General features: G+C 40.0%; 2 protein-coding genes across 2 annotated transcripts in view; one reads left to right on the top strand and one right to left on the bottom strand.

The window, feature by feature from the left end:
• Positions 1 to 1,170: 1,170 nt before the first annotated feature.
• CA12 (carbonic anhydrase 12) lies at positions 1,171 to 27,041 on the bottom strand. Its single transcript, XM_075098379.1, has 11 exons — positions 27,012 to 27,041; positions 26,639 to 26,778; positions 23,841 to 23,866; positions 16,997 to 17,176; positions 12,829 to 12,971; positions 11,899 to 11,994; positions 10,126 to 10,189; positions 9,507 to 9,664; positions 8,274 to 8,400; positions 2,325 to 2,409; positions 1,171 to 1,340 (listed from the first exon to the last, which is right to left on the bottom strand). The coding sequence occupies exons 1-11, from the start codon at positions 27,039 to 27,041 to the stop codon at positions 1,259 to 1,261; spliced, it is 1,131 nt and encodes a 376-aa protein (XP_074954480.1). The 3' UTR covers positions 1,171 to 1,258.
• USP3 (ubiquitin specific peptidase 3) overlaps positions 20,210 to 27,115 on the top strand; it is a 76,409-nt gene continuing 69,503 nt past the window's right edge. The window contains exon 1 of the mRNA XM_075100045.1: positions 20,210 to 20,362. The gene's annotated coding sequence lies outside the window, so the exon portion shown is untranslated. The remainder of the gene's footprint in view (positions 20,363 to 27,115) is intronic.

Raw genomic sequence — 27,115 nt, 5'->3', positions numbered from 1 at the left:
TGTGGTGGTGGTGCTACTGAATGTAAAATGGATCTAAGTGTAAAGTTCAGACTGGAGTTTCCCCAGTAGTGTTTAGCAGCATTCAGACCTGAAGTTATTTAGGTAGAAGCCTGTGCTCAATCACTTTCTGCCTCTATACTGAAGTGTAAGTATTTCAGAGCTTCACTTTAGATATCAAATTCAAGAGGGATTCTGTACACATCTGGGGCTAGGCTGGCTAAACCTTGTTCTTGCTGAAGTCAATGACTTTTCACATTGTCTTCAGTGGAAACAGAGTTAGGTTTATGCTTCTCACTTTCAAAAATGTATAATGAGACTCAAGAGCATCTGGCTTATGAGATTTGAAAATATAATTTTGATTACTTTCTAATAATTAAATTACTAAATTCAGAGAACTAAATCAGTGAAACATCTACTGTATAATTGCAGTTGTAATATATACAGTAAAATCAATCAAGATTTCATAATTAAATGGCAAGTCCACTTAAAAGCGGCAGCAACTGCATTATCTTCACATCATCCATACACACACTATAAATAACAGCAGGATAATAAGACAAGATGCTTCTCTAATTCAAATAACAGACAGAGCTTGACCTCCATAACAGATTCGTGAGACACTGTAATAACTGGAAAGTGAGACGTTCCTCTAGCAGTGGTGTTATTTCAGCACTGAGTTCTTGGCTCTGAACCCCATTAACAATTCATGTGGCGCTCGTTGCGTTTACGCTTGTCTTTTCTGCTAGTATTTCTGTTACAGAGCCACTGGTGAATGTACTAGCATTATTTTCTGTGATTTTAAAAACTGTATCAACTGAGCAACCTAGTTCAAATTCTGATCTCAAATACACATTGCCCTTTATCTTATTTATATTCATGATGCTAAAACCAATAAATTGATTTAGCAGGGAAGAGTGCTTGTAGCTTGATGAGTGTCTTCAGGTTTGAGTACCTGTGGGAAAATCTGTGCTAAACAAACCATAAAATTGGAGTTAGGATTAACTGTAAAATCAATTAAAAGACCCAGACTCAGTAAGCAGCAAGCAGTAAAAGAATGTGGGGAGGAATTTAGCTCAGGAGTATTCACTGATCATATCTCCCTGGAAAACAAGAGAACAATGACTACAGAAAACTTGGCTGGTACATTTTTAGAACACTCTTGAGGCTTATCATTACCCAAGAACAAGAGGTATGTTCCACCAATGCAAAATAAATCAGTGCTATGAGTGAAAAGAGGCTTTTGTGACATAGCAAGGCGTCAAAGTTTGGAGATGTTTTCTTCCTTGTACGTGCCTGGTTTGTAGATGACTCCCCTCTTGTCTTCGCCTCCCTTTTTGCAGCTGAAATAAAACAAATATATTAAATAATTGTAATTCCAATGAAGGAAAAGTACCGTTGGTTACTTAAAATTATTCATTATGCATGCATGACATGATTTTTCTCCATACCAGTGCAAATGTCACAGTAGCTTATTGTTACAAATATTTCAGGAGAGCACGTTCTGTGTTGCAGAGTCAATGCTGATTGCAAAGGGGTCAGCCTGTAGGAAAGTTTGTAATCTTTTTCCGGAATTTGGCTTTGGTGGCAAACAGTCTGGCTAAATGATCTCTTGTAACTATAGATTTCTTCCCCTTAAATTATGTGACCTCTGGGAGAGTTTTTTTCTAAAACTCCATTCCCCTCTTGTTCCACTTACTGTTCTATGAAAAAAATTTAAAGGATTCGAAAAACAATTAGGAGGAGTAAAGCTAGCAAAAAGAACAAGAAAAAGAACATATGACAACTGAGAAAGAGAAAAACTGGATAAGTCTGTTATCAGTCCAGCCTGCTTGTCCTGCTTAGTCTGGAAAAGGAGTCTCATTTCCTTACTGCTTGTGGGAGCAGTCAGTACCTAGAGTGGAAAGTGGGTTTGTGTTCTCCCAGGTACTCACATAAAATTCCCTATTTCCTGTCCTTGTATCTTTTAAGGGTTTATATGAGCACACTGTTCCAGTAATTATTATTTTGTGGAAAAACAACCTTATATGGTTACAGTGGCACAATGGTGGCCACTGTGGCACAAAGTCACAGTAAGTAGAGACATTTTAGCCATATAAACATATTTTGCTAGCAATAAAATAGAATAACTTTGGAGTATATGATACAGGAAAAATAACATCTACAGTGATTAATCAAAGCTTGTAGGAAGAGATCGTATCTTATAACAGATCAAACATTACCGCTACAAAAAATGCGCAAGGTTTTGGACACAAAAGCACTTCTTTGTGTCAGAAGAAAAATTTAGTTTGACTTCTTTTCCTGTGACGTGACAGCCAGAATCTTACCTTTTCCTCTTCAGTAGCCAGAAGGCTACTGCAAGAATGATGAGAACTCCCACAATGCAGGCTATCACAACAGAAACAACAAAACCTAGGAGAAGAGGGGAAAATGTACAAACCAGTTAATTTCATTTACTTGAGAGAAGGTTAGTCTCTAATCTGTCATAATGTTTGCATTCTGCATCTGCAACTTTCCTACAGCCTGCTTATACCCTTTTGCAATTTTGGAATGGATAACTTTGCATAGTATACTGGAAGGTCCTAATCCCACAGCTGGATCCACAGTTCACAATCCTGTGAATTTAGACCCTACTGAAGTCACAAAGCCAACATGCAGGCACAGGCGTAGCAGATCAGAAACTCTGGATTTCAGTGCCATAATGTGTAAGAGAGCATAAGCAAAACTTAAGAACTCAACCCAGGCAACTAAGGATGTTAAATTTGATGCCTTTTGTTTTTTCAAGGCAGAAAACGACCACTAAATGTGGACAGCTGGACTGATAAGCTTTGCTGCTGAAAACATTGCTTAAAGGCATCTAAGAAAGTAAGAATGAATTGAGGATATTAGTATGAAGAACTAAGTGATCTCATGTTTGCATTGAGTTGTTAAGCATTGTCATTATAATGCCACCTTTGATAATGACATTCATACATATTTTTGGCAATGAAAATATTTTATTTTGGCCTTCCAGAGATCATGAAGATGAGCACTCTTTTCTTAACTGCATTTTCATAATTAATTTACATATTGTTTTTTATATTTTATCAAATTATTCTCTCTAAGCAACATCAGAACCCTTCCAGAGTGAAGCTGACAGGTTCCATGTATTCTGTCTAAATATTTTCTCTTATTAAATCAGCTGTTGAGAAAGCAGAAATGTAAAATTCGGGGTTTAACCTTATCCCATTTAACCCATTAGATGCCTTATTAATTTTAAGTCCAACTGACTAGAAGAAGCTTACAATCCATGCAGTTGAAGAAAAACTGTATTTTAAAAAATTTTTTACATATAACAAAATGTTACTTTATGCTTACTATAACAAAAATATTTTGTTATAGTAAAGGTGCATCAAATGGACAACAAAATATAATACCAAATAGATAATTGTAGAAAAAGCTTGTATTTTGAAGAGGAAGGGTAAGGGGCATATCTGTTTGAAGATAAGACCTTGCACAATTTAGTTAGATAGTATTTCAGCATGGTGCTATAATAAAAACTAGACACCAGTTCCCATTTAACTTGTGGGCAGTAGGAGGTTTGAACATCATAATAAATTTCAGCTGCATGTATGTGAAGCTGTTTTTATTGGAATAGATTGCTCACAGGCAAAATATGTTATAAATATGTTTGGTTTTTGAGGAATAATCCTTTAAAATTAGAGACATTTTGAAATGTAGCACTTCTTAACAGTGAGCATCAATTTAGATTTTAATTATTGGCATCAGAATGTGGATGACCAAACACATCAGTCATTTGGATTTTTGATACAACACATAGCTCAATAGACCCATCTTGTGGCATGTGTGCTCAGGTGAACACAGCAGCCCTCTGTCTTAACTCTGAAAAGGCAGAAAAGTTGCCCTGAAAAACTGCTTTAGTAGGGGTCTAGGGTATGTACAACAGAATTTCTTTCAGAAATCTCTGGTCACCCGGCCCGAGCCATGATTCTGTGTATGGCCTCTTCTTCCTTCTTAATAAGTGTGCTCTGTTCCTACCTGCAGTACAGTTGGCTTCATCAGGCTGGGCAATTGCAGCCAGCAGCCAGGTGCATTTTAATTGTGCTTGACAGGAACCTTTTTATTTCTTCTCCTTCCTTTTTTTTTTTTCTTCCCTTTCTTGAAGTGAGAGGCTGCACCTGTGAGGGGGCCTTTGTGACTGTAGTAGTTGGAATATGAGATTACAGTGGTGATGAATACCTTTTTTGAAAGGGGTAGAACATTTTTCTGTGGTTCACTGATAAAGTCAATGAGCTTTTGTAATTAAATGTACTTAGGCTGAATGGGGGTTCTATTAAAGTAGCACTGAGCAATGCCTTTCGTAGCCATAGAGACCAGTTCTTGGGTAAGAACAGCAGGATGGGCAATAACCCATAAAATTCAACTCTGGTAAGTCATGCCAACTTTAAAGATACATTGAAAATGCATTTATAGCTCGTGTCACCTCTGCATGGGAGCCAAATAATGTGGCTTAGCAGAGGGACAGCCAAATGTTATTCTTGGGTTTGGCACTGGTTCACAGCAACAATTTTGAGGAAGTCACATCTGGGTCAAATTTTCCCCCATAGATGGAAATAATAATGCTTACACTATTTCTGTGAAGTGTTTAGAGATTCCTGGATGAAAAGCATAGTATCTGATTTTCAGTTGCTGGGATCATGGATTGTAACTCTCTGCCTTCTACTTGTAAGTACTGAATGTGATTTACAGAGAGAAGCTACTCAGGTGCGAATGGTCAGCTTTAGAAACAGACAGAAAACTGCATTTCTAATTTCTGACTGACCAGTCTGACTCAGAAAATCACTGGCTCAAGATGCGGCTAGCAATGAGCAGCATACCCTCACCAAGTCCACCAGGTATTGAATCTTGATGAATTGAGAGGGTAGAAAAAGTAAAAGTTCAATCTCTAGGATTCCACAGTGAACCAGTCTTAAACGTAAGGTAGCTGCTCACTCTAGAACTTCTGTTACTTCAGTAAGTGTTTCTGCAGTGGCATTGCTACAGTAGATTGTTTGTGCATGGATTTAAGACAGAACCTGCAGAGGAAGCCTTACAGTCTCAGGAACTTGGCAGCTGTATTACAAATCCTGATTCTGTTGTTTAAAATCATTATACATAATCTGACTTGAGCAGAAATTTGAAGGGGATTACTAAAATAGCCATTCTAGACCCAACTAGTTCTCTAGTTGGCAGCCAGTGTTTGAGATTAGAGGTTTGGGAAGAAAGTTTTAACCCTCTTCCTGGTCATGTAAGAATGCTGTGGAGGAGAGGGATATTTCTAGTTGGCTAATCCACAAAAGCAGAAGGACTGACATACTCTAGTTCTTTTCCTTCTTCACTATTTAGCCATCTTTTAGTTTACTCAAAATATTGTTTGTGCAACTAATAACCAGTTTGTACATTAATCATGGGGCTATTAAGGACTGTTGATGATTTGGTAAACTTGTAATTTTCTTATACGTTTTGGTAGAATCTAGCAACAAGAGAACTACTAGTGTAATTCTCATTTTAAAATTAGATTAAATTGAGGTGTTGTTCTATAACCATTATACTCTGCAAGTGGTGTCATCGCGACTTGATAAGAAGCATGAAGATAGAATATTATGACTATGGCTTTGTACAGTATACAATGAGAAATCAAGGAACAGAACCAGCAAAATCCCAAATGTGACTTGTGTATGCCCTGTATGTGAATTGTATGTAGTCACAGGAATAACTTTTGTCTAAAGCAGAGTCATATTACAGTCAAGGTTTCCACTTGTTACCAACATAATACGAACAAATCAGTTTTCTTAGCTGATAAATTGATAGGGAGGTTGTTTTGTTACTTACTCTTGACTCTGAAGCACTAAGATTAAGGTTATTGCTTACTGCAGAGAACTACACATAAGCAGAGGTTGCAGAGACTCTTCATCATGCATAACAGAAAGGTATTAATGATCTTTCAAAAAGGGAAAAATCTTATTTTTTGTTAACATGTCAGCTGGTGCAGACTGATGCAAAATTTTGGTAGCCAGTGGTACTCAGTATTTTGTTTCAGTCAGATCTTGAAACTGGGCTCCAAACTATAAACAAATTAAAATGTGAAAAAAGGCAATTGATCAGAGTACTTCTCCCAGCAGTAATTCAAGACCGAAAATGGCAGCTTTAAATAGAAGAAAGATATAACTAAACTAAACTAGTTTAGACTTAAATATTTAGTGCTCTGCTGCTAGTAATGGGAAAGACAATAGGATACCTTTGGCAGCACATAAGTAAGGAGATAAATGGAGAAATGACAATGAAAGCAGAAAAGTGCTTCAGCCACTTGACTGGAAAGAACTATTGCCCTTCTTATACACTTTGCCCTTCTACACCTTGCCCTTCTTATACAGTTTGCCCTTATACACCTGGTCCATAAGGCTTCTCCTGAGGATCCACTACGTTAACTGCAGATAGAATGGTTAATAAAAAAAAAGACAAGAGATGCAGCAGTTAAGGAGATGTAGCCTTGAGCTTTGGAGCTTATGAAATGTAGAGATGTAATGCAGAGCTGGAGAATGGGAAGTCATGGCTTGTGGGTCAAGCCATATAGTTGGTCAGCTTGAACTGTTAAATATTTTTCACTCCAATAAAAATGCAGATAAATTAATATCTAAATCATTAGAACTCAATGAGAGAAATGTCCTTAAGTAGCAAGGACTGTAGCATCAACATACTTACTTAAATAATTACTAAGCTATGTGCAATAATTCCAGAGAAGGCACTCAAAAGAAACTTTGTGGTAGAATTATGTTCCTCTTGTGGGAATTTTTAGAACAATTTAAAAATGTTTCTGTGAGAACTGAAATGGTCCCCAGCCACAGAATGACTTCTGAAATTGTCTTAAGGATGGAGATTTGCTTCAAGTAAGAGCCAAATGCTGCTGATGCTCCACGCTGCTCTGGTTGGGAGTTTTGGCACAGCTAATCTGACAAAGAGACCAGCCAACTTTTGGTTACAAATTTAAACCATCTCTGATTTCAGAGAAGTGTTTTGCCTGGCATTTGTTTTGGCTGATTGCTAATTTTTACTTTTCTCCTTTATAGATTTATATTAGAAGAGATTTATTATGAAAGGGGCTGTCTGCAGAAGGGAATGGCAAGAACAGCTACTGCAGTATGCCAGCAGGGAGAACTGTTCCCTGCAGTGACTATTGTGTGAAATTTCCCAATATAGACTTCTGTGTTATTCATTCTTTTATCTAAACAGTGGAGAAGCTAGCAGGCAAAGTTGAAATGATGTGCTGACATGTTTTATTAATTTGAAAGTTTACTGCTTGGCCAATGTTTTTTTGTGAAGTCTGCTTTTTCTTTAAAAAACTTTCACTCCTGATTTCAAATAGTATAGTGGCTTGCCTAGATTCATCTGCCTTCAGTGTATGTACCAGCTTCACAAATGCTTGAGTATTTGTTTGCAAGAGAACACAGAAATTGGAACAATACATTTTGCACAAAAAAATATACTCAAATTCCTTACTTTGGGGCTCAGCTAAGCTTCTTACCACAGATGCAGGTTTTTGTGCAACGTCCGGCCCCCCCCCCAACCCTATGCACTGTCATTGTGTAATGCTGCATAATCAAGCTTTTAAATCAGTTCTTCCTCGTAAGATGGCAATTTTTACCTTTTTTTTCATTTGTGACACTGGATCATACAATCCAGTGTTACGAATTTATTTGTCAAGTTTGAATTCTTCAGCGACCTCTTCTGATTCTATGTAATATCCCATAAACAGTCTCCCTGAAAGGCAAAGCTGTGATTCCCTTTAAATGTGTGGTCTGCATAAAAACCAATCCTGATATTGCTGAGAACCAGCAAATGTCCCTAGGGAGACAAGGCCAGCTCAAGCACTTATGCTGACTGAAACAGCTCAGCTGTAGAGAACTGCTTATTGCTTGGAGTGGCAGCAAATATTTCTGCCTGGCATGACAAGGCCAAACATGTCTTCCTTCTTTTATCTCCTTGCCTTTGATCAGAAGGGTTGTGGGCCATGCCTGATACCCATTGTGGAAAAAAACCTTGTTATATGCTGTCTGAATACCTTATTCTCATACAGTTGCCCATGCAACAATGCAGTAAGAGAAGAAAAGGGAACAAAGGGAACTGCAGGAAAGTGAGATTGCTGTATTTTTGTAGTGGTACAGTGCCACTTCAGTATTTCAAGTTTACACAAATCACTGTGCACTGTTTCATTGCATAGAAGCATTCATACAACTTACCTTCATGGAAGGAGATAAAAACCAGTCTTTCATGAAATTCCTGAACATTTCGGAAGTTATTGACCATTTCCAGGGGTTCTGGGTCATCACTCTCTGTGCAGTACATGGCTGTTTCCAGTGCCAGTAACTATAAAGGGAGGCACCCTGTTCAACTCCCAGAATACAGAAAAACCAATGCCAGTGTATGATCATTGAGAACATGTTTTAGAAATCAAAGGGGTAGTCAAAGGGAAGAGTGTACATATTACTTAAGTATTACTTAAGTCTTGTGTGGCCTATGAGCCCAAATACATAATAATGTGCAGTGTGACATCTCCAAACCCATACCTGTATTTTTTTACACCCTGATAAAATTAATCAATTATCCACCAGGAAAACTAGATGGGAGGAAACATGGTGGCCCTTTGCAGTGTGTTCTCCCTAGCACAGTCCTCTAAGAAGTACTAAAAGCTGTTTTTCAAACATATATAAATTTATACATGTTCCTTTTCCAGCTTTATGAAAGAACTCTCTACTTTTGTAAAGGCATGGTCTGGGAGAGCGGACAAAGTTAAGAATGGACTTTCATGAGAAGGAGCATGCAGTAATTTGATCAGGGATTTTGCTAATAACATTTTCCCCCTGTGTTTATGATTAGGTGAATCAGAAGATAGTAATTGGGAGTTTATAGTCTATGTAAGTGGCCACCTAAGAACAAAAAAATGTTGATTAGTCGCGCACAAAAAAATATAAGTTGGAGAAAAGCCAGGGGATTCAAGATTTACCAATAACACATTACATGCTTTTCAGAAACTTAACATCTACCCAATCTATCATACCTAAGTAAGTCAGGATCAAAGTAGCACTAAAATAATCAGTGAATAGGGTTCAGTCATGAAGCCTGAACAAAAATGATCTGGAAGTGGGTTACTGAAAGTCTCAAAGCAGGGAATAAATTCATAGTGAAAACAGAAATTAATCTCACTTGACTGTGATTTTTCAAACTGATACTAAACCAATTCGTATGCAGTTGTCTGTCCTTTATTTACTCTAGTCAGCTGAAAACGTGCTAACTACAAACAGAATAGGATATTGATTTATGTCAGTTCTGAGCTGTTCTTCCCACTTAAAGGATTTTAGCAATGGTCATCTTTCAGTTTTACGGGAACATAACAGAAATCCGGGAAATGAGAATATGTGTTTACTGTTCTTTGGCAGACAGCAATCAGGAAAACATGCTGTATTTAAACTTGCCTGCTCTTGTGAAATTTTAACAGGGTGTCGGAAAACTGTCCAGAGAACACTGGGGTAGCAAGGAGGAGTTGTCAGTGATCCTTCATAGCGATAATACTCATCCAGTCTGTCAGGAAGCAGTTCTTGAATATTGAAACCAGGGACTTGGACCATCTCATCTAAAATAGGATATCGTGTTAGATGCTGCATCATTACTACACAGGTAGCCTATCAGTGAAGTGAATTTTCTTTTCAGTAAGTAGGATGCTTTCAGTCGTATCACTAGGAAAAGAAAAATACATTTTAACAGAGATGATCCCAGTTTAATAAGGAATACAGCTTTTTAGGTTTCCTATGTACAAATCTTGTCTTAGATACCAAATCAGAATTCTTTAAGATAAGCTGTGGCCATATTAACCAAAAAACACTATGTGTAAGAAAGAAGGCCCAGTCAGAAACATGTGGTGTGTGCTAGCCATACGCTCTTCACAGAAATGCACTGCCTTTGTAAGCCTTTTACAGTTTGTGATGGGTTTGTCTGGGATTTCTGGACTGCTTCTTCAGCCGGTTCAATCCCTCTCAGGGTGACATCTGATACTCATAGCCATTCTGAATCCACTGTAGGCTTATAGCCACTCACCCTTGTATTTCACATTCTTGAAGTGCCTGAAGATCTTTTCATAGGATGGGTTGAAGGGCCCGATCTGTAATGAGCATACTATTAACAGCTGTGCAAATCACCACAGTCTTAATATGAATCTTTGCTTCTGCACACAGCAGACAGCAGTATTTGATGGCCTCTGTCATAAGACGAGTGTCTTCATTGGCCAAATATTCATATACTAGAATGGCATAAGTACTCTTTTTACTCAAAACATTTAACTCTCTCCTCAGAACCTCAGTAATGCTCTTACTCTCTCCAGAGCTATCAGAGCTGCTTTGTCATAATGCTATCTTAACAAACTGCAGTGTAGACCTCGTGTGTTCACTTGAAAGACTTTATTGCCCTTGCCTGTTCAGCGTGCTATGCAAATGAAGATAAACCAGTTCCTCCGAGAACATTGCAGGCATAAGTTCTCAACTGACAGGCTTCTCAGATCATCTGCTGGTTTCTAGTCAAAGCCACATTTTTCTACCCACAAACATTTTTTGGCCTACCGCTCCTCCCAGTCCAGGAAGAAAAAAATGACACTATTGGGTACCACAGGACCACTGCCAAGGGCTATAACTCAACTATCTGGCAAGGGCTATAACTCAACTATCAAACAAGACCATGTTTTTCAACTGCTACAAGCAGCTTTTCAGTCTAATAATCAGTGCCTTTTTAATGAGTTGTTTAGAGTTGGTGCTTAGCAACTCCTCTGACAACTAGACATAGTAAACTGGTGTCCTTAGATCAACTGTAATAGCCACCAGCTGGCTGAATGTTTTTCAAAGACCTAACCTCCATTGTTCCCTTATTTGATTTTTAAACACCATTGCTTAGAAATAACTGTAATCCCAGATTTGTTCCCCAGCATAATATACAATATTCTGACACTTTTCATAGCTGCAACTTCCAAATGAACTGAAATTTAATATAAAATTATTGTCAAAGTCTTAGAGCTGCTACAAAGTGAAGTTGGATAATAGTAATGAGAATTAGAGCTTTGTCTGCAAACTAGAACATTTTCACTTTTTTGATGGAAATGTGAAAATGTGGGTGTTTGTGTTTTCTTATGCTGCAGAAAATCCTCACATTTAAAAGTAATCTTTATAGTTATCATATCGAGGAGTTTTAATCTTCAAGAAAAGGAGAGTTTTATATGTACAAGCTTCTAAAAATTTTTCTTTCACATCATTATTATCTTTGATTGCTTGTATGTAATGTTTTAAAGGGAAAATTGGAAAGCTGACCTTCTGTCATCTTAAAAAGGGCACTGAATTTACTTTACTGTAATCTGTGACTCAAAGAATCTAGGAAGTTTGTGACCTGAAGACTGTGTACAAATCCCAATTTCATATAGCAGCCAAAGCCGGGGTTGTGTTTTCCTATGCCTCTCTGCTATGTTAAAACTGCTTCATGCTCCAATAGGCAGCTTTTAATCTTGAAATTCACTGTTGTCTTGTTATTTGATAAAGTCTACCAATCCTTAGTTAGTAAGTGAATGCAAAAATTGATTTAACGTAGCTTAAGTTAATTTACTGAAAAACATGAGGAAATATTCAGAATTCCTCTTTTCTTAAACTTTGTGCCTGTTTATGTATTTGCTCCTGGAATCTGGCCCTTTTTTGTGAAAGAGAAGAGGAAGAACCTTTATTCAGTCACAGCATCGTTAAATAACCTAGGTAATTTTGTCCGTTAAAGGTCTCTGATGACTTAATGATTGAAACCATATTCTAAACAAAAAAAAAAACCCGTACTGCATCCTACCTCAAGAAGAATAGCCAAAACCGCCAGCCCATCCGCTTTGTCCATTGCTGCTGTTATATCTGGATATTTCTCAGAGTTATAATGTACAATATGCAGCTACAAAGAAGAAGATATTATGTTATGGTAACATCTGGGGCATGCTCACATTTCTTGTTGACAGCTAAAAAGGACCAGTTCAGCCACCTCAGGCTAAGGTCAAGATTCTTTTTAGAGAAAAGCAAAAGGTCTTGGAACTCCCACTCCTAGCCCTGCTGTAGCTGAGTTACTTCCCCTCGTCTCCATAACGGGGGGGAAAAGAGGATCGATCACTTCAGCTTGAAGGCATCTTGAATGTAGTACTAGTAAATTTTTTTTTTAAAAAAGTAACATTTCACCACTCTTGGGGCTCTCTGATATTTAGAATGCAAAACCCACTGTTGAATGTAACGGAGAAGAAATGTATTCCTAAAGTGCTGTTATGCAAGCAAATTATTCTGACTGATTTATTTTGTAATCATTTTGGGGTAAATATCTGATTGGTAGTGCTTTTCAAAGATAACAAATAGTTCTTTACTGGATAGAGGAAGGTGAGTAAAGGTAGACAGAGAAGCAATGCTGTGCAGCTAAGAGATATACCTGTTTTACAGAGAAGAACCAAGGTGTCAAATACCTAGCAATTTGCTTGAAATTACTCAAGTGACTCAGTGCCAGCCCTGAGTTTAGAACCTAAATTCTAACTCCCTGACTTGTGGCATATTCTTGAAAGTACATCCAAGTCCATCCCTTCTGCCATGCATAATGCATTTTTTTAGTGTATACTCAGATCATAAATACTTGGGTTAGAACCCTGCAGCCTTTTACAGTCATGTACCCAAGGTAAAGATCCCCCTTTGAAACAATGGGACCTGCCGAACCTTCTTTGTTTCTTTCCTGAATCTGAGCTTGTCTTACCTCTGCTGCAAAATGCTTCCCACTGACGGTGTGTTCTGAGCCTTCTGACTTGTTTCTGTTTCCCCAGTGAAGGTGAAGTTGAGATGCAGTGTATTCAAATGGGAGGTTTCTGATGTACATAGTAGGCAACAGATACATTTTCACTGTAAGCAGACCAAAACCAGATGGGAGCAAACGATACCACAGCTTTCAAGCACAGGGCAAATAAAGCTATTGTGTCTAAGTATATTATGTGTGGAGAATGAACAAAGCAAATTCTTAACTCAAATCCATGTCAGTCTGTGGAGGGAGATAAACACCTTAGTTGTCTTTAACCCATTCTAGACAATTCAGGAGAATTTAGAATATATCCTTTTTCTTTTTTTCTTAAACTAAAGATATTTAATGTGAAAATTATTGCTAATGGAAATCTTTCTTCTCCCTGAAAAATGCAAAATTATCTCAGTCTGATTGACAAGACGGTATTGATGTGTTGAAGCAAAACTTAGGCAAAATGGAAGAGAAGATCACTTGGGCGCAAAATGTTTTTTATTTGCTCCCCCAGGGCTCGAAAGTCTTCCTGATTTTACCCAGGTTATGGCTCTCAGTGTCATTCATGCCTACATGAAATAGTAGTAGTGGATAGTAGTCTGTTCTCCTGATGAGTTGTGGCACCCTCTCAGCAATGTCTTGGACCTTGGCTCCTGGAAGGCAGCATAACTCTTGTGACTCCCTGTCAGGTTGGCAGATGGGTGCCCCAGTACCCTTCAACACAGAGTCGCCCACTACGAGTCAAATGAAGCATGTGATTGGGAAAAGCCAGCATGGCTTCACTAAAGGCAGATTGTGCTTGACAAACCTCGTGGCCTTCTACGACAAAGTGACTTGCCTGGTTGACATGGGGCGGGCGGTGGACATTGTCTACCTGGACTTCTCCAAGGCCTTTGATATGGTCCCCCACACCCTCCTGGAGAAATTATTGTGTTATGGCCTGGACAAGTGGTCTGTGCAGTGGGTGGGGAACTGGCTGACAGGCCTCACCCAAAGGGTGGTGATAAATAGCTCCTTTTCCAAGTGGCAACCTGTCACTAGTGGAGTCCCCAGGGATCAATATTGGGCCCAATGTTATTCAATATCTTTATAAGTGATCTGGGTAACAGGATCAAGTGTAGCCTGATGAAGTGTGCTGATGACACCAAGTTGAATGGGGAAGTAGACACTCCAGAAGGGAGAGCTGCTCTGCAGGGAGACCTGGATAGGCTGGAAGAGTAGGCCAGCAAGAATCTTATGAGGTTCAGCAAGGAGAAGTGTATGGTCATGCACCTGGGAAAACATAATCTGGGAGTGCAGCACAGACTGGGATCCACCTGGCTGGAGAGCAGCTCTGTGGAAAGGGACCTGGGGGTCCTGGTGGACAGAAAGCTCAACGTGAATGAACAGGCCAACAGGATGCTGGGTTGCATCGAAAAGGGCATCGCCAGCAGAGACAAAGAAGTCATTATCCCACTCTACTCGGTGCTTGTCAGGCCACACCTGGAGTACTGTGCACAGTTCTGGTCCCCACTATACAAAAAGGATGTGGACAGGCTGGAAGGGGTCCAGAGAAGGGCCACGAAGATGATCAAAGGACTGGGAAGCCTGCCGTACAAGGATAGGCTGGGAGAAGTGGGTTTGTTCAGCCTTGAGAAAAGGACGCTTAGAAGGGATCTCATCACCATGTACCAGTACTTAAGGGGTAGCTACAAAGAAGATGGAGACTCCCTTTTTACACGGAGTCACATGGAGAGGACAAGGGGGAATGGACACAAGTTGCCCTTGGGGAGATTCCGATTGGACATGAGAGGAAAATTTTTCACAGTGAGGACAGTCAACCACTGGAAAAATCTCCCCAGGGAAGTGGTTGACTTGGCCACATTGGACACCTTTAAGAGTTGTCTGGACAGGGTGCTGGGCCATCTTGTCTAGACTCTGCTGTTACTAGAAAGGTTGGACTAGATGATCCCTGAGGTCCCTTCCAACCTGTGATTCTGTGATTAGGTGCATGTGCCTTCTTTCAATCCCCTTATAATGGTTGAAAATGGCTTAATAAAGTAATATTTTTCACAGTATTTTTAAACTCTTGTTATATTGAACTTCTCTGCCTCTTAATCTTCTCTTAGGAGCATATGGGAAAACCAAACAAACTTCCCCTTCTCCCTACTCCCCCAAAACCCAGAGCATTGTTGTCAAGCAGCAAGATAATCACAGGCCTTAAGAACTAGTGTTTCCTCTCCTGACATGCTGGAGGGAGACCTTCGTATGCATTATCCTCCCTTTTGCTCACTAACACTCTCCAGTGTGGAAGAGAGTCTGGGTTATTTTATTTGTGTAGAAATTACAGTAATAATTCTCAACTCAGCCGAAACTGAGTTGTTCACTTGAGAAGTTTGGTACTTCATAAAGCAATGGGTTATGTAAAGAACAGAGAAATTCCTTTGCAATTTATTATTTTCCACTGTGAATACAATTTGTTTCTGGAGTGTCCCAGACATGTTTTGCAGGGGAAAGAAGGCTCAAAACCTTAATGAAGGAACAGCTGTAAACCTAGGTATTTTATGCCAGTGCTAAAAAGCTTTTTGTGAGCTCTACTGTTTTCAGTCTAGCTGAAGTAGGTAATTGTATCTGGATTAACTGGCCGGTGAAGCACATTAATTATATGTAGGAAAGACTCATACCACAATACTAAGCATCCTACTGATTTCCTCTCTAGCCATTAGAGAATATTGCAGCAAGTGGTGTAATGATCATTCTAACAGAGGCTAATTTTTCATTACCCAGAGCAATTAAGGTTTGTATCTGAGTGAGGTTTCTAGAGTGGGTCTCATGTCCTCTGCTTCCTAGGAGGGCACTGACCTTAGCAGTGAATTCCCATTTTTACTGGGGGGGTGTGTGTATGTTTTTGTCTTGGCTTTCATTAGGAAGTCATTTAACTTCTTGTTTCAGGGCCAAGATCTGGCAATGTTAATGATGTAGGCTCTATCACAAATTTGCTTTTACCTGTGTGATTATTATGTGAGGGACAGGCTTTCAATGTTGTTCTATTGTCTCCACCTGCCCTCTGGCACTGTAAAGTCCGCAATGACAATGTTTCCTTCTCTGCCAATTGCCTGTCACTTACATCAGCCTAATGCATTCAAGTGTGACAGTACAATCTTTCACTCAGGACCAAGAAAGGCTCTTAGGAAAAGAAGGTTCACAAGGAATCAGCCTGGTTTTGATGGAGGAATTGGTCAAGAGGAAAACCAGGAACCATGCCAGAGGTTGGCCCTTTCTGAAGAATAGGCTTATGATGTTCTACAGAGCAGGTTTACCCCACTGAAAGAGTGAGGAAAAAAAGAGGTGTTTGCATGTTGGGCATCTTTTAACCAAGCATGCCAGAAAATAGCAGAGGCCATTTTATAACACAGGTTCTTTTGATGCTTATGCAATAGGGCAGGATACAAAGAAGGAGGGCTGTTCTTATTTCTATGTCGTCAAATGTTTCAGGAAGGAACAAAACATGGTGGGACTAGTGTACTGGTATTGTATACTGTGTCAATATAGTAGACCTTTATGAGACTGCATCTTCTCTGCTTTTACCTACTGTACTGACACATTGATTTAGTACTACAGTGGAGGGCATGTTTGTATGCTATTTCTAATTTTTCTGTCTTTTCCTCTACCTGTCTTGTCATACACTGAAGAGGTTTCTATCTCAAGCCAAAGGAACAGAATGGTGCTCCTATCTTTTTTTATTTTATTTCCCCTCTTCCCTCAAATAATTCAGCTGAGCTGTTGTGATTAGACTGGAATGTCAGAGACCCATTGCACCCATATTTTATCAATTTATCTCTTTTTAACAGAATCACAAAGTCTGTTTCTGTTTCAGAGCACTCCAACCAAAGTAATAAGAAAAGCTCAGGAATTAATTCTGACACGCCTAGAGTTTATTTAAAAACCACAGTCAATTTGGCTTACCGTGAGTCTGTTTGTACTTAGTACATTCCCAAGTTTCCCTAGCCTGTTCTCTAGATGTAGGTATGCTGATGTGAAGACTTCATCATCACAGCTTAATTTTATCTGATAACCAAAGTAGTTTACTCATGAAAAAAATCACAAGCTCCAGCAACCATTTCCTTCACAATCCCGTGCTGTTATTGAGCTCCCTTACCTGAATGACCATTATTGGTTAATGTAAACTGGTCAGTGGAGGGCACGTTATAGCCTATGAATTCTAAAGGCAAGAGATTAGAATCATACTGGAGAATATCTTTGTGCAAATCTATTGGCGATTGGAATACTCCTCCACAAAATGGGTACTTCTTTGGCCAGGCCTTCTCTCCATCAGGACCTGTGTAAATTAACAGAGACACACATTTGTCAAGCCTTAACTCTGCAATTATTATAAAAACTCCCCTGTTTCAGCCTTGACCCAAAATTTGGAAAAGGAGGGGAAAGGAGCCTTTTCTGAAATTTTAAGACTTTTTTTTTCTTTTAACTTTATTTCATCTTTCCAGTGTGCCATTAGATGGAAAAGGGCCAAATGCCAACAAAAATCTCACAGACAGACACTTTACCACCCCTTGATTTTTTTATAATCACTGCAGGCCTGGTAGCTCACCAGGTTAGGCCTGCAGGCAGCAGCACCACAGCCGGCCACATTGCCTCTGACCCTCTTGTGATGGTATTGTCTCTCTTCAGAGCCCACAAGTGTGACAACTAGAGTTTGGATCTGTAACGGTATTTGGATTATTTACTAACATGAATTACTTTTCCTTATGGAAGTAATAGGCATATGCACAGCAATGCAGCTATTCTAGCCTTCTGAAGAGAATTGCTGAAAGAAGTGACTTCATGTAGGCAGAGAAAAGCTTCCATACTTTTCAGTACACAGAAAGCCAGACCCTTATAAACTATTTGTTGTCATACAAACTATCTGGTTCTATCTAGCAATATTGCATAACTTACAGTGAAAAGCTAACTTGCAAAATTGGAAGATGTTATGATAATTTGACCTGTAATAACTTGCTCAAACTCTGGTGAAACTTTTCTTCATCACAGTCATTTGCCCTAGGTAGGCCATCAAAGTAATTTGCCCTAGGTCGGATCTACAAAGAATAGATAATATCAAGAGATTTTTAATTGTGTCTTTGATTTAATTACACATTAATATCTAACAGATGTCCACAAGCTGTAAGATGAGATAATTTGGATTTAAATACCAAAAGAGGTACTTGAAACTTGTTTCTCCTTGACTCTGAAGATTCATCATGATTCTTTCTAAGGCAGGAAGGTCTTTTGGGATCACCCAGTCTGATCTGTATCACACAGGCCATTGGACCTCCCTGGATTAATTTCTACCTCTAAAGAGGCCATATCTTTCACAAGGGAAGAAACTTCTACTCTTCCTTTAAGCACTGCAGGTAAAAGATATTTCATCAGTGCTGAATGGATAATTACTCTCCTTGGCAACTTTCTTTTCACTGTGAGTTTGTTTAGCTTTGGCTTCCTTTAGATAGTGATTGCTTTTAATCCTTTGTGTAGAAATTGAGCCTCCTGTTAGCATACCTCTGTTCCTCACTGAAGTACTTGTAACATAAAGGACATAGTTTCTCACTTCTCTTAAACTAAATAGATTGCGTTCTTTGAGCCTTTGGTTAGAAAGCATCTTTTCCAAACCTATAATATTCCTTGTGGTTTCTCTGAAGTCTTTCCAGTATGCTTACATCTTCCGTGAATCATGAATGCCAGAATCTAATGTTAGATCGGGTCATCAGTGGCAAAGCAAGTTCAGATCTTTTCTGAAGGAAAATTAACAGTCAGGAGAATATTATTAGAGGCTCACTTATGTGAAAGACAGTTTCTAAGGATACGGATAGTGAAGGTGAGTCTGACTTAAACATAGTGCATGTCACAGAATGTCAAGTTCAATTCTAGTGCCCAAAGACAGCCTTACTTCCTTGTTAAAGTTCTTTAAGATTATTCAAGACACAGGTTAGGACGTGACATTGTTTGGAGTGTGGATACTCAGGCTCGATCAGTGCTTTTCAGTATAGATAGGCCTATCTATCTATAGATAGATAGATATCTATCTATCTATAGATAGATATAGATAGATATCTATCTATAGATAGATGTTGCTGTAATTTACATTGTTGACTCCAGTTCACTGCCAATCACATTAATTTCTCTCCTCTTAGATCTTCCTGGTACTATCTTAAAGTTATTGAAATTGTTTTTAAAAGCTAATAAATGTTATGCTGACATTATGGAAGACTGTATACTACCCTTTACCTATCTTTTTGGCAAATAATAAATCCACCCGAAAGAGCATAATTTCCATACTGTGGGATATACATACACAAAAATATTTCCCAGGAAAATATATATCAGGATATACCAGGACATGATAGTTTCCCAAGGTTGAACTTGATGTGCAAGACAATGACACTGAAATTTAACACTTTCCAGGGAGCAAGACTACAGCAGTGTCAGAAAAATTGGTAGGAAGCCTTTATTGTAAAAAGACTTCAGTAATTTTAAAAGGTTTGGGGTTTCTGTGCACTGATAAGATAGTGAATTTGCAAGAAGACTTTAATATATTACATATCATAGGTTTGGAGACTTGGTAATTAAATAGGTGATTTTTAATTGATGCATAAAATAGAAGTCTAGTCGCGGCCAGTGGAAACCATGTCATGAAGTACCACTCACTCTTTCAGTACTATGTTTGGATGAATTGAATGCCCTTAAGAGTTGGCACAGAGTATGGGAACCTCCACCCCAACATCAGCATTTCAGAAGGGAAGTTTTTGTTTTTTCTGTAAAATGCTGTAGTTACTGCAGCCTTTATGTACCTTGATCTTTACTAGCAGTTATTCTTTCCTTGACATAAATCTGCAACCCCACTCACAGGCCTCTAAGCTACAGCAGCTTTCACTTGTGTCTTACTCCTGCTTAATTAAAAGAATCCCAACCAAACAAAAAACCTTTTTTTGGTACAAAACTGTTTTTTCTAGAAATTCTGCCACGTAGTCTTCCTAATTTCAGTGCCTCAAAACTCCTGCACTGCATCTTGGGTTTGCATATGTGAAATTGAGATTTCCACAGTAGATAAACCACACAGCTGGAAGGCATTTCTCAGCTAGCTCTGTTGAAAATGAGTGATTGATTGTGAACCAGATTTTCCTTTTTCTGTGCCAGCACATTCAGATAAATTCAGTGGAAATCACATTGTGTTTACAAAGGTTCTCTCTGATACCTACTGAATAAAGAATAGCATGTGGATATATGAAGATTGGCCTGTACTACAAGACCCAAAAGGTATTAACTTAAGAAGTATTGCAAAAATATCTTAGTAGTTAATTTTCTGCTTTTGTGACAGATTTTGTGACAAGGGGCAAGACCCAGGCATCTCAGATGATGTTTGCTGCTATGAGGACCTCATCAGGACTCTGTCAGCAGAGCAATAATTGTGCCATGGGCCTGTCCTACCCACTGAACAGTACTACTCAGCTGTTGGAGTGAGCTAATTAAGGTATGGAGCTGTTGCTATGGATGGAAGCATGACCCCTCCTGCTACCACCTCTCCCAGTGCAGCCATGAACACTTCCTGCTGTAGGGAGCACAAACTCAGGTTGCTCATATCCAGCTGGTGGGCTGCCTTCTTTTACATGAGTTTCCAGGGCCATGTTCCCCTACCACACTGTAAATAACCCTGAGCCTGGCTGTGCCCTCATGGCTATTTTATAAGAGATGCCTGTAAATAAAGTAGTAATAATTCTTTGGATAGTGTTGCTGCCCTGCTGCACAGTCAGCTGAGCAAAATACCCTGAGCACCACAGCTGCATGTGTCCATTGTGTCACATCCTTTGACAGCTTTTAGCTTTCCATGCCTAAGCCTTCAGCCAGCCCACAGCCCTGGTGTGGCTGGGTGATGCAGGACAGATGTTTCTTTAGAAATAACAGTGGTGTCTGCTCCCAGGATATGTACATTTGCTGACTTAAAAAAAGAAGAAAACAGGCCTATGATACACCAGTGTTACTAACAGACTTTTGCTCTGATGACCAATTAATATTCATGTTGCTTGAGCTTCTCACAGGGTATCCAAGTTCTTTTGATCTGAAGTAAACTAACGTAGTAAAATGCATTGGGTCAGTAACAGGGAATATGTGCAGTGTTTTTGCAGCCAGGCAGCGCTCTGTCCTGTTTTCAGCCAGCTGGAAGCGGCACAGCTGCCGTTAGCCCAGGGCTGAGTTAGCAGTGAAGGCTGAGAGTCCAGGCTCCCGGCCGCAGTAACATGACTACATGGTTTCCATTTGGCTCAGAGCACAGGCAGAACTCAGTAATACCATTCTGTGTACACATATCCAATATGTGTGCATCTTCCACATATGTGTCTAGAGGGAAGCTTGTAACATAGAGGAATTGCCAAGGGCTGTAGCTCCCCTGCTACTCCATTCAAGTGCTGTATGAGAAATTTTGGGCAAGTTCTAGTGTGTTCACTCAAGCTGGCATTTCCTAAGGGGAAGTGGAGGGGTCTTAGCACAAGTAGTTAGCACCTCACTAAAATGAAATAGAGCATTTGGCAACAGTAAAACGAAAGAGTTTGCAAGTTCAATTAGCGTTAGACATTAGGCACAACAGTTCTTGTGTCTATGTAACATGAAGTTATCTCCTCACATGCTAAAGCACACTAATAATTCCGTTGGCACTATTACTTTATACTTGGCTCTAAAGCGGGTTTTCTCTGTTGTAGCTGCTTGTCCACTCTCAAGGTGTGATTCTGGTTCTTTGATTTCATTCCAGCCCTCTTACATTACAGAAGCAGAAAGCCAGAATCCAAAGAATTGAAGCCCAGCTCTCCAATTCTACCAGTTCTCTTCTGGGGCAGAGGACTTCAGGTTTCCACCTTCCACCCACAGAGCAACATGGCCAAAAGCTGCATGCAAGTGCAGTCATGAGCTATGGGCATCGGAAAAATTCTTCTAGTTCTTTTACTGAAAACACTTTTCTCATTATATACTTAATGTACTTCGTCCATTTTACAGAAGGTAGAGCAGCCCATCAGAGGACACAAAGCAAGCCTGTGTCAGAGGGGTCTGAAGGCTCATGCCCCAGCTTACTGGCCTCTGCTGTTTCTTCCAGGCACTTTTCTTGGGCTATATACAAGAGTAGTAAGATCAGGAAGAACAAATACCACTGCTGCAGTTTGGCTAAGGAAGAGGCAAATAAAGGAGAGGTTTAGCCTTTTTATTTATTATATCTAATGCAGTCATTTCTATTATAGCCAAGCCAAATGCTCATTTCTTTGGAAAACTTATGCTGAAAACAAGGCCTGATCACATGCAGTGTCATCTTGCTTTGCCACCATGCCCTGAGCTGCTAGTGCTATACCAACGTTTGGTTTTACATGTTGTCATACTGAACAAATAAAACTCTGATTGAGAATCCGTACCTGGATTTCTCCTCCACCCTTAATCTTTTACGTTGACGTTCATCTTGACATCAGTCTGCAGCGTATGGCTTAATTTCCTTTCCTTTCCCGTTGACTTAATTTTAGTGGGAGATATTGCAAAGTGTTGCAGGGATAAAGGTAAATGGTGGAAGGTGTAGGCTGCTATAAGGAACCAGGATCAGTAGGAGAGTATGGAGAGGCTCTTTTCTGGCTGATGGCAGTCTCTCTAATTGCTGTTTTTCCTCTGTGTACACCAGTGTTGTACCTCTGCTTTTTTCCAGGTATATGAAAAGAACTATTCTGTACAAGTTCAGTTGCCTCTTTAATTTTTGAAGTTGCTTTTATATGTTTTTCTAGATATATTTGAAAATCAGTAGTTGAAGGAAAAAAATAAGAATCTGTTTTGTGAACCTTCCCTCTATCTTCCAGTACATGTTTGAAATCGACTGCAGTATGGCAACACTTGACAGGAACTCATGAAGTTGGGCACTGAGAATAACATACCCTGAAATAAACACTGGTACCCAAATTCCCGGAAAGGGAGAAGTAGCTAAACAAGAATTACCCTGGGAAGGAAGGCAAAACTTCTTCTTCGATGGTAGTAAAAGAAGTCTTGCTTTCCTTACTTCCCAGCAGGGTTAGGTTCATCTGATGGCTTCTGTCAAGGTGGAAAACCCAGGCTTTTGTTATTCAAACGGTGCTTTTTTTCTTAATGAGAATGTGAAGTATAGGTTCACATACTGGCAATTAGATTAATACCTATAGACATGCAGCTGACAGTTTCTGTTTGCTTTTGTGAACCAAATCAGGTAAACTGGAGCACAGCCAAAGGGAGTAGTTACTAGCAGCAAGTTCAATCTCAGAGATTCTTTGTGTTGTCTTGGAGCAGCACCAAAAGCTTAAGAACAAGCATTTTTTGCTGAGATTCTCAGTACTGCCTGCTTCTCTGTAGGCATGTAGCATATAAAACACTACTCAGTGAGGAAATAACTGGCCAGAAGATTTGATCAATTACAAGAAAATCTCTAGATAATTATTCTTCCTGAGCAACCATCAGATTTAATAGCTGACTTAAAGGACTAGTGTACAAAATAACACTGCTTACCTGAATATGATTTATTCTACCTTGTCAGTGCTGGGATTTTCAGGGAGCTGAGTCTCCAGTAACATGATACGGGTGACTTGCTGAACTCTGACTCTACTTAAAAATGAAGACCCATGTGGGTAGGGAGAGGTACGCCCTTTGCAGAACTAGGCTGAAACATGACTGGTGAGGAAACAGAGGGCTTTGGGGAATCTCTGCAGTTGTAGGGCCCATCTTAGTCTGCTGAAGTTCCTGTAATTCTGCAAGGCAATTTAGAACCCAATAACTGACTCTCAATCACCCAGATATGAAACCTGATAGATGAATAACAGATTTCAATGATGGTGGGCCAGATCCAAACCTGGGTAAAGATAGTGAACCCAGCAGGTTCTCACCAGAATACATTTGGCATGTTGTCCTTAAAATACAGAACAAAGCCACAACTTAGTATGTACAAATTAGTTAGTACTTACCAATATAAGACCATTTTGACCCTGTTTAAAGACAAAGGAAAATTACTGTGAATATTTGAAATTGATCCTCCTCTGTAAAGAAACAAATTGCCACTTAAACCCATGTACTGGATTTTGCAATAATTTTACCTGTGTTTCTAAACCCAGATGTTGAGCAAAACATAGATGCTTTCAAATATTATGATCCCTTCTCACCTAGGTTATAACTATAATTATACCTGTGATCCTGCCCGTAGGGCTTGACTTTTTTGTGGTCACTTAAATCCTGAAGTGAAACTTTTGTCAGTCTGTCTTTTTTTTTTTTTTTGTGGAATAGCCACAGACTTTGTACGTAGGGGCATCCCTGATTTTTTTCTGGTTAGGAAACTAAGGAATATAAATGGGGTATAGCTATAATGAACCCCCTCATGCCTAGTTGAGGAGTTTGAAAAACATTGGTTGATTGCCAGTTGCTATGCTGAGAAATGATGGACAATCATTTCTGTACAGTGGCTCTGGGTTTTTCCAACTGAAACAGGTGGGAATAGATGGACTTTGAAAAAAAGGGAGTATGATACACAAACCCATATAACTCAGGGAATCCTGGGGGGTTGAGTGAGTGTTAAAATGATCAATATTCATCCATTGCTTAAGGAACTGAACTGGGCACAGTGTCTCTGCATGTCTTTGGAAATGTCTTTACTTATTAAATGCTCTTTTTAAGTTTGGGGTTTTTTTGTCCTGAAACCTACTTACAGTCATTCAGCTTGCTCTGTAGTTAGAGATGCTTGTCCTGACAGACCTGAAGAGTTTTGGTTATGGGGCTAATGCAGATCTTTACTCTCCACAAATTTAATTTTATTTCTGCTTAGAAAACAGTAGTGAATTACAAGTCTTGCAAACAATCAGTGTGCCTGGGTATGAATGCATTCATGCAGGCAAATATTTGTCCTTACATGCACATGTCTGTTCAGTACATGATTCTTGGCTGCATTTCTGTACTCTGAAGCGTGGTCACAGATACAGCTCTCCTCCAAAGAATGTCAAATGAAATGTTTGGGATTAATTTGTAGGGATGTGCAAAACAGCTGCACTTAGCTCTTTTGTATTGATGTGTGCTGGGAACACTAAGCGCTCTGCTCTCAGTTCACTGGGACCAGTGTGCCTTGTTCTTTTACACTGGAGTTTTCAAAACAAGGTCTGTGGAATCACCCTGGCTGAAGTCCCCAGGTTCCTCATGTAGAAGAATTCATGCACTGTCTTAGATCTCAAGATGAGAAACATCATTCTCCTCTCTCCTTCTCTCTGCAGGGGATTATCTCTTACTGAGTTTTTTTTGGAGGTGCTTGTGTCCTCTGGTCAGCACATTCCGTAGGTAGAACTTGCATCAAGATAGTGAGTGACTGTCAACAAGTTTTAGAAATCAACACATCTTCATCTGAACAGAGTTTGAAGAAATATTGGCTTAACTATAATAGCTACTCTCTGTTCATGCCCATTAAAATGTGTATGAAGTGGCAAAACTATGATTTTTATAATGTAGAACAACCTTAAAAGAGCCAATGTCAAAGACTTTCAAAATTTTTGGTATTTATTCCAATTGAAACAAAAATAAATGAAAGCTTAAAGTCTTTTGCCAAGTGAAATCTTCCTTAGCCTGTGAGCATTTCGATGATCTGCAATTCACTACCGTTCTGACTTTACTGATGAGCACAGTAAGAGCAACTTGTGTAGGCAGGGCTGAGGCACATTTAACACTTATTTTATCTAACTTAGATCAGGAGATGAATAGATGACCAGATGGCAGAATCTTCTTGATTTTGTCTGAATGAACATACGGAGCTGCAAAAGTGATTTGCTGCCATCCTCAGACTGTGAACAGGTTGCTATTACCCTTTATCTGCTTGACAATGTGGTGCCCTCTTGTAGAGGGGCGAATGTGATGCCCCTCTACAAGAAGGGTTGGAAGTAGGGTCTGGGGAACTACAGGCCTGTCAGCCTGACCTCAGTGCTGAGAAAGGTCATGGAGCAGATTATCTTGAATGCTATTATGCAGCACATGCGGGACAACCAGGGGATCGGGCTCAGCCAGCATGGGTTTATGAAAGGGAGGTCCTGTCTCACTAACTTGGTCTCCTTCTATGATAAGGTGACCCACTTAGTGGATGAGGGGAGGGCTGTGGATGTTGTCTACTTGGACTTTAGTAAGGCCTTTGACACTGTCTCCCACAGCATTCTTCTGAAGAAGCTGGCTGCTCACGGCTTGGACAAGTGCACTCTGCACTGGGTTAAAAACTGGCTGGACGGCCAAGCCCAGAGAGTGGTGTGAATGGAGTCAAATCCAGTTGGTGGCCGGTCACAAGTGGTGTTCCTCAGGGCTCAGTGCTGGGGCTGGTCCTGTTCAATATCTTCATTGACGATCTGGATGAGGGGCTTGAGTGCACCCTCAGTAAGTTTGCAGATGACACCAAGCTGGGTGGAAGTGTCGATCTGCTGGAGGGCAGGCAGGCCCTACAGAGGGACCTGGACAGGCTGGATCGTAGGGCCAGAGCCAACGGTAAGAGATTCAACAAGGCCAAGTGCTGGGTGCTGCACTTTGGTCACAACAACCCCATGCAACGCTACAGGCTTGGGGAGGAGTGGCTGGAGAGCTGCCTGGAGGAAAAGGACCTGGGGGTGTTGGTCGACAGCCAGCTGAACATGAACCAGCAGTGTGCCCAGGCCAACGGCATCCTGGCATGTGTCAGGGATAGTGTGGCCAGCAGGAGCAGGGAGGTGATCGTGCCCCTGTACTTGGCCCCTACCTGAAAGGAGGTTGTAGCAAGGCGGGGGTCAGTCTCTTCTCCCTAGTAACAATCAATAGGACGAGAGGAAATGGCCTCAAGCTGCGCCAGGGGCAACTGAAAGGGCTGTCAAACATTGGAACAGGCTGCCCAGGGAAGTGGTTGAGTCTCCATCCCTGGAGGTATTTAAAAGAAGGGTAGACGTGGTGCTTGAGGATATGGTTTAGTGGTGGGCTTGGCAGTGATAGGTTAGTGGTTGGACTCGATCTTAAGGGTCTTTTCCAACCTTAATGATTCTATGATAATGAAGTGAGGATGAGGTAGACTGTCACACAGTCTCCCAAAATTGGAGGAGGGTCAATGCAGTGTCTGATTCACATCTAGAAGGGAACTATCAACAGCTCCATACCTGTGAGCCCTCTCCTGCCTCTTTGTTCATGTTGGGATGAGTGCTGATGAGTAACACAGGTACATGCCCATGCATGGCAGAGGAGGTTCCTAGAGCTAGTGTAC

Source organism: Phalacrocorax aristotelis, chromosome 7, assembly GCF_949628215.1.
Source record: "Phalacrocorax aristotelis chromosome 7, bGulAri2.1, whole genome shotgun sequence".
Taxonomy (NCBI): domain Eukaryota; kingdom Metazoa; phylum Chordata; class Aves; order Suliformes; family Phalacrocoracidae; genus Phalacrocorax; species Phalacrocorax aristotelis.
Note: the sequence above shows the minus strand (reverse complement) of the source record. Positions and strands in the feature narration are given on the sequence as shown.

Bases quoted from the DNA above. Each gene is read 5' to 3' on its own strand.
- CA12 (XM_075098379.1), bottom strand. From the start codon at position 27,041: ATGAACAAAGAGGCAGGAGAGGGCTCACAG. The intron at 26,779-27,011 runs GTATGGAGCTGT...AAATACCTCCAG, and splicing joins AGGCAGGAGAGGGCTCACAG to GGATGGAGACTCAACCACTT. The intron at 8,401-9,506 runs GCAAGTTTAAAT...CTCCCTTTATAG, and splicing joins TTAAAATTTCACAAGAGCAG to TTACTGGCACTGGAAACAGC.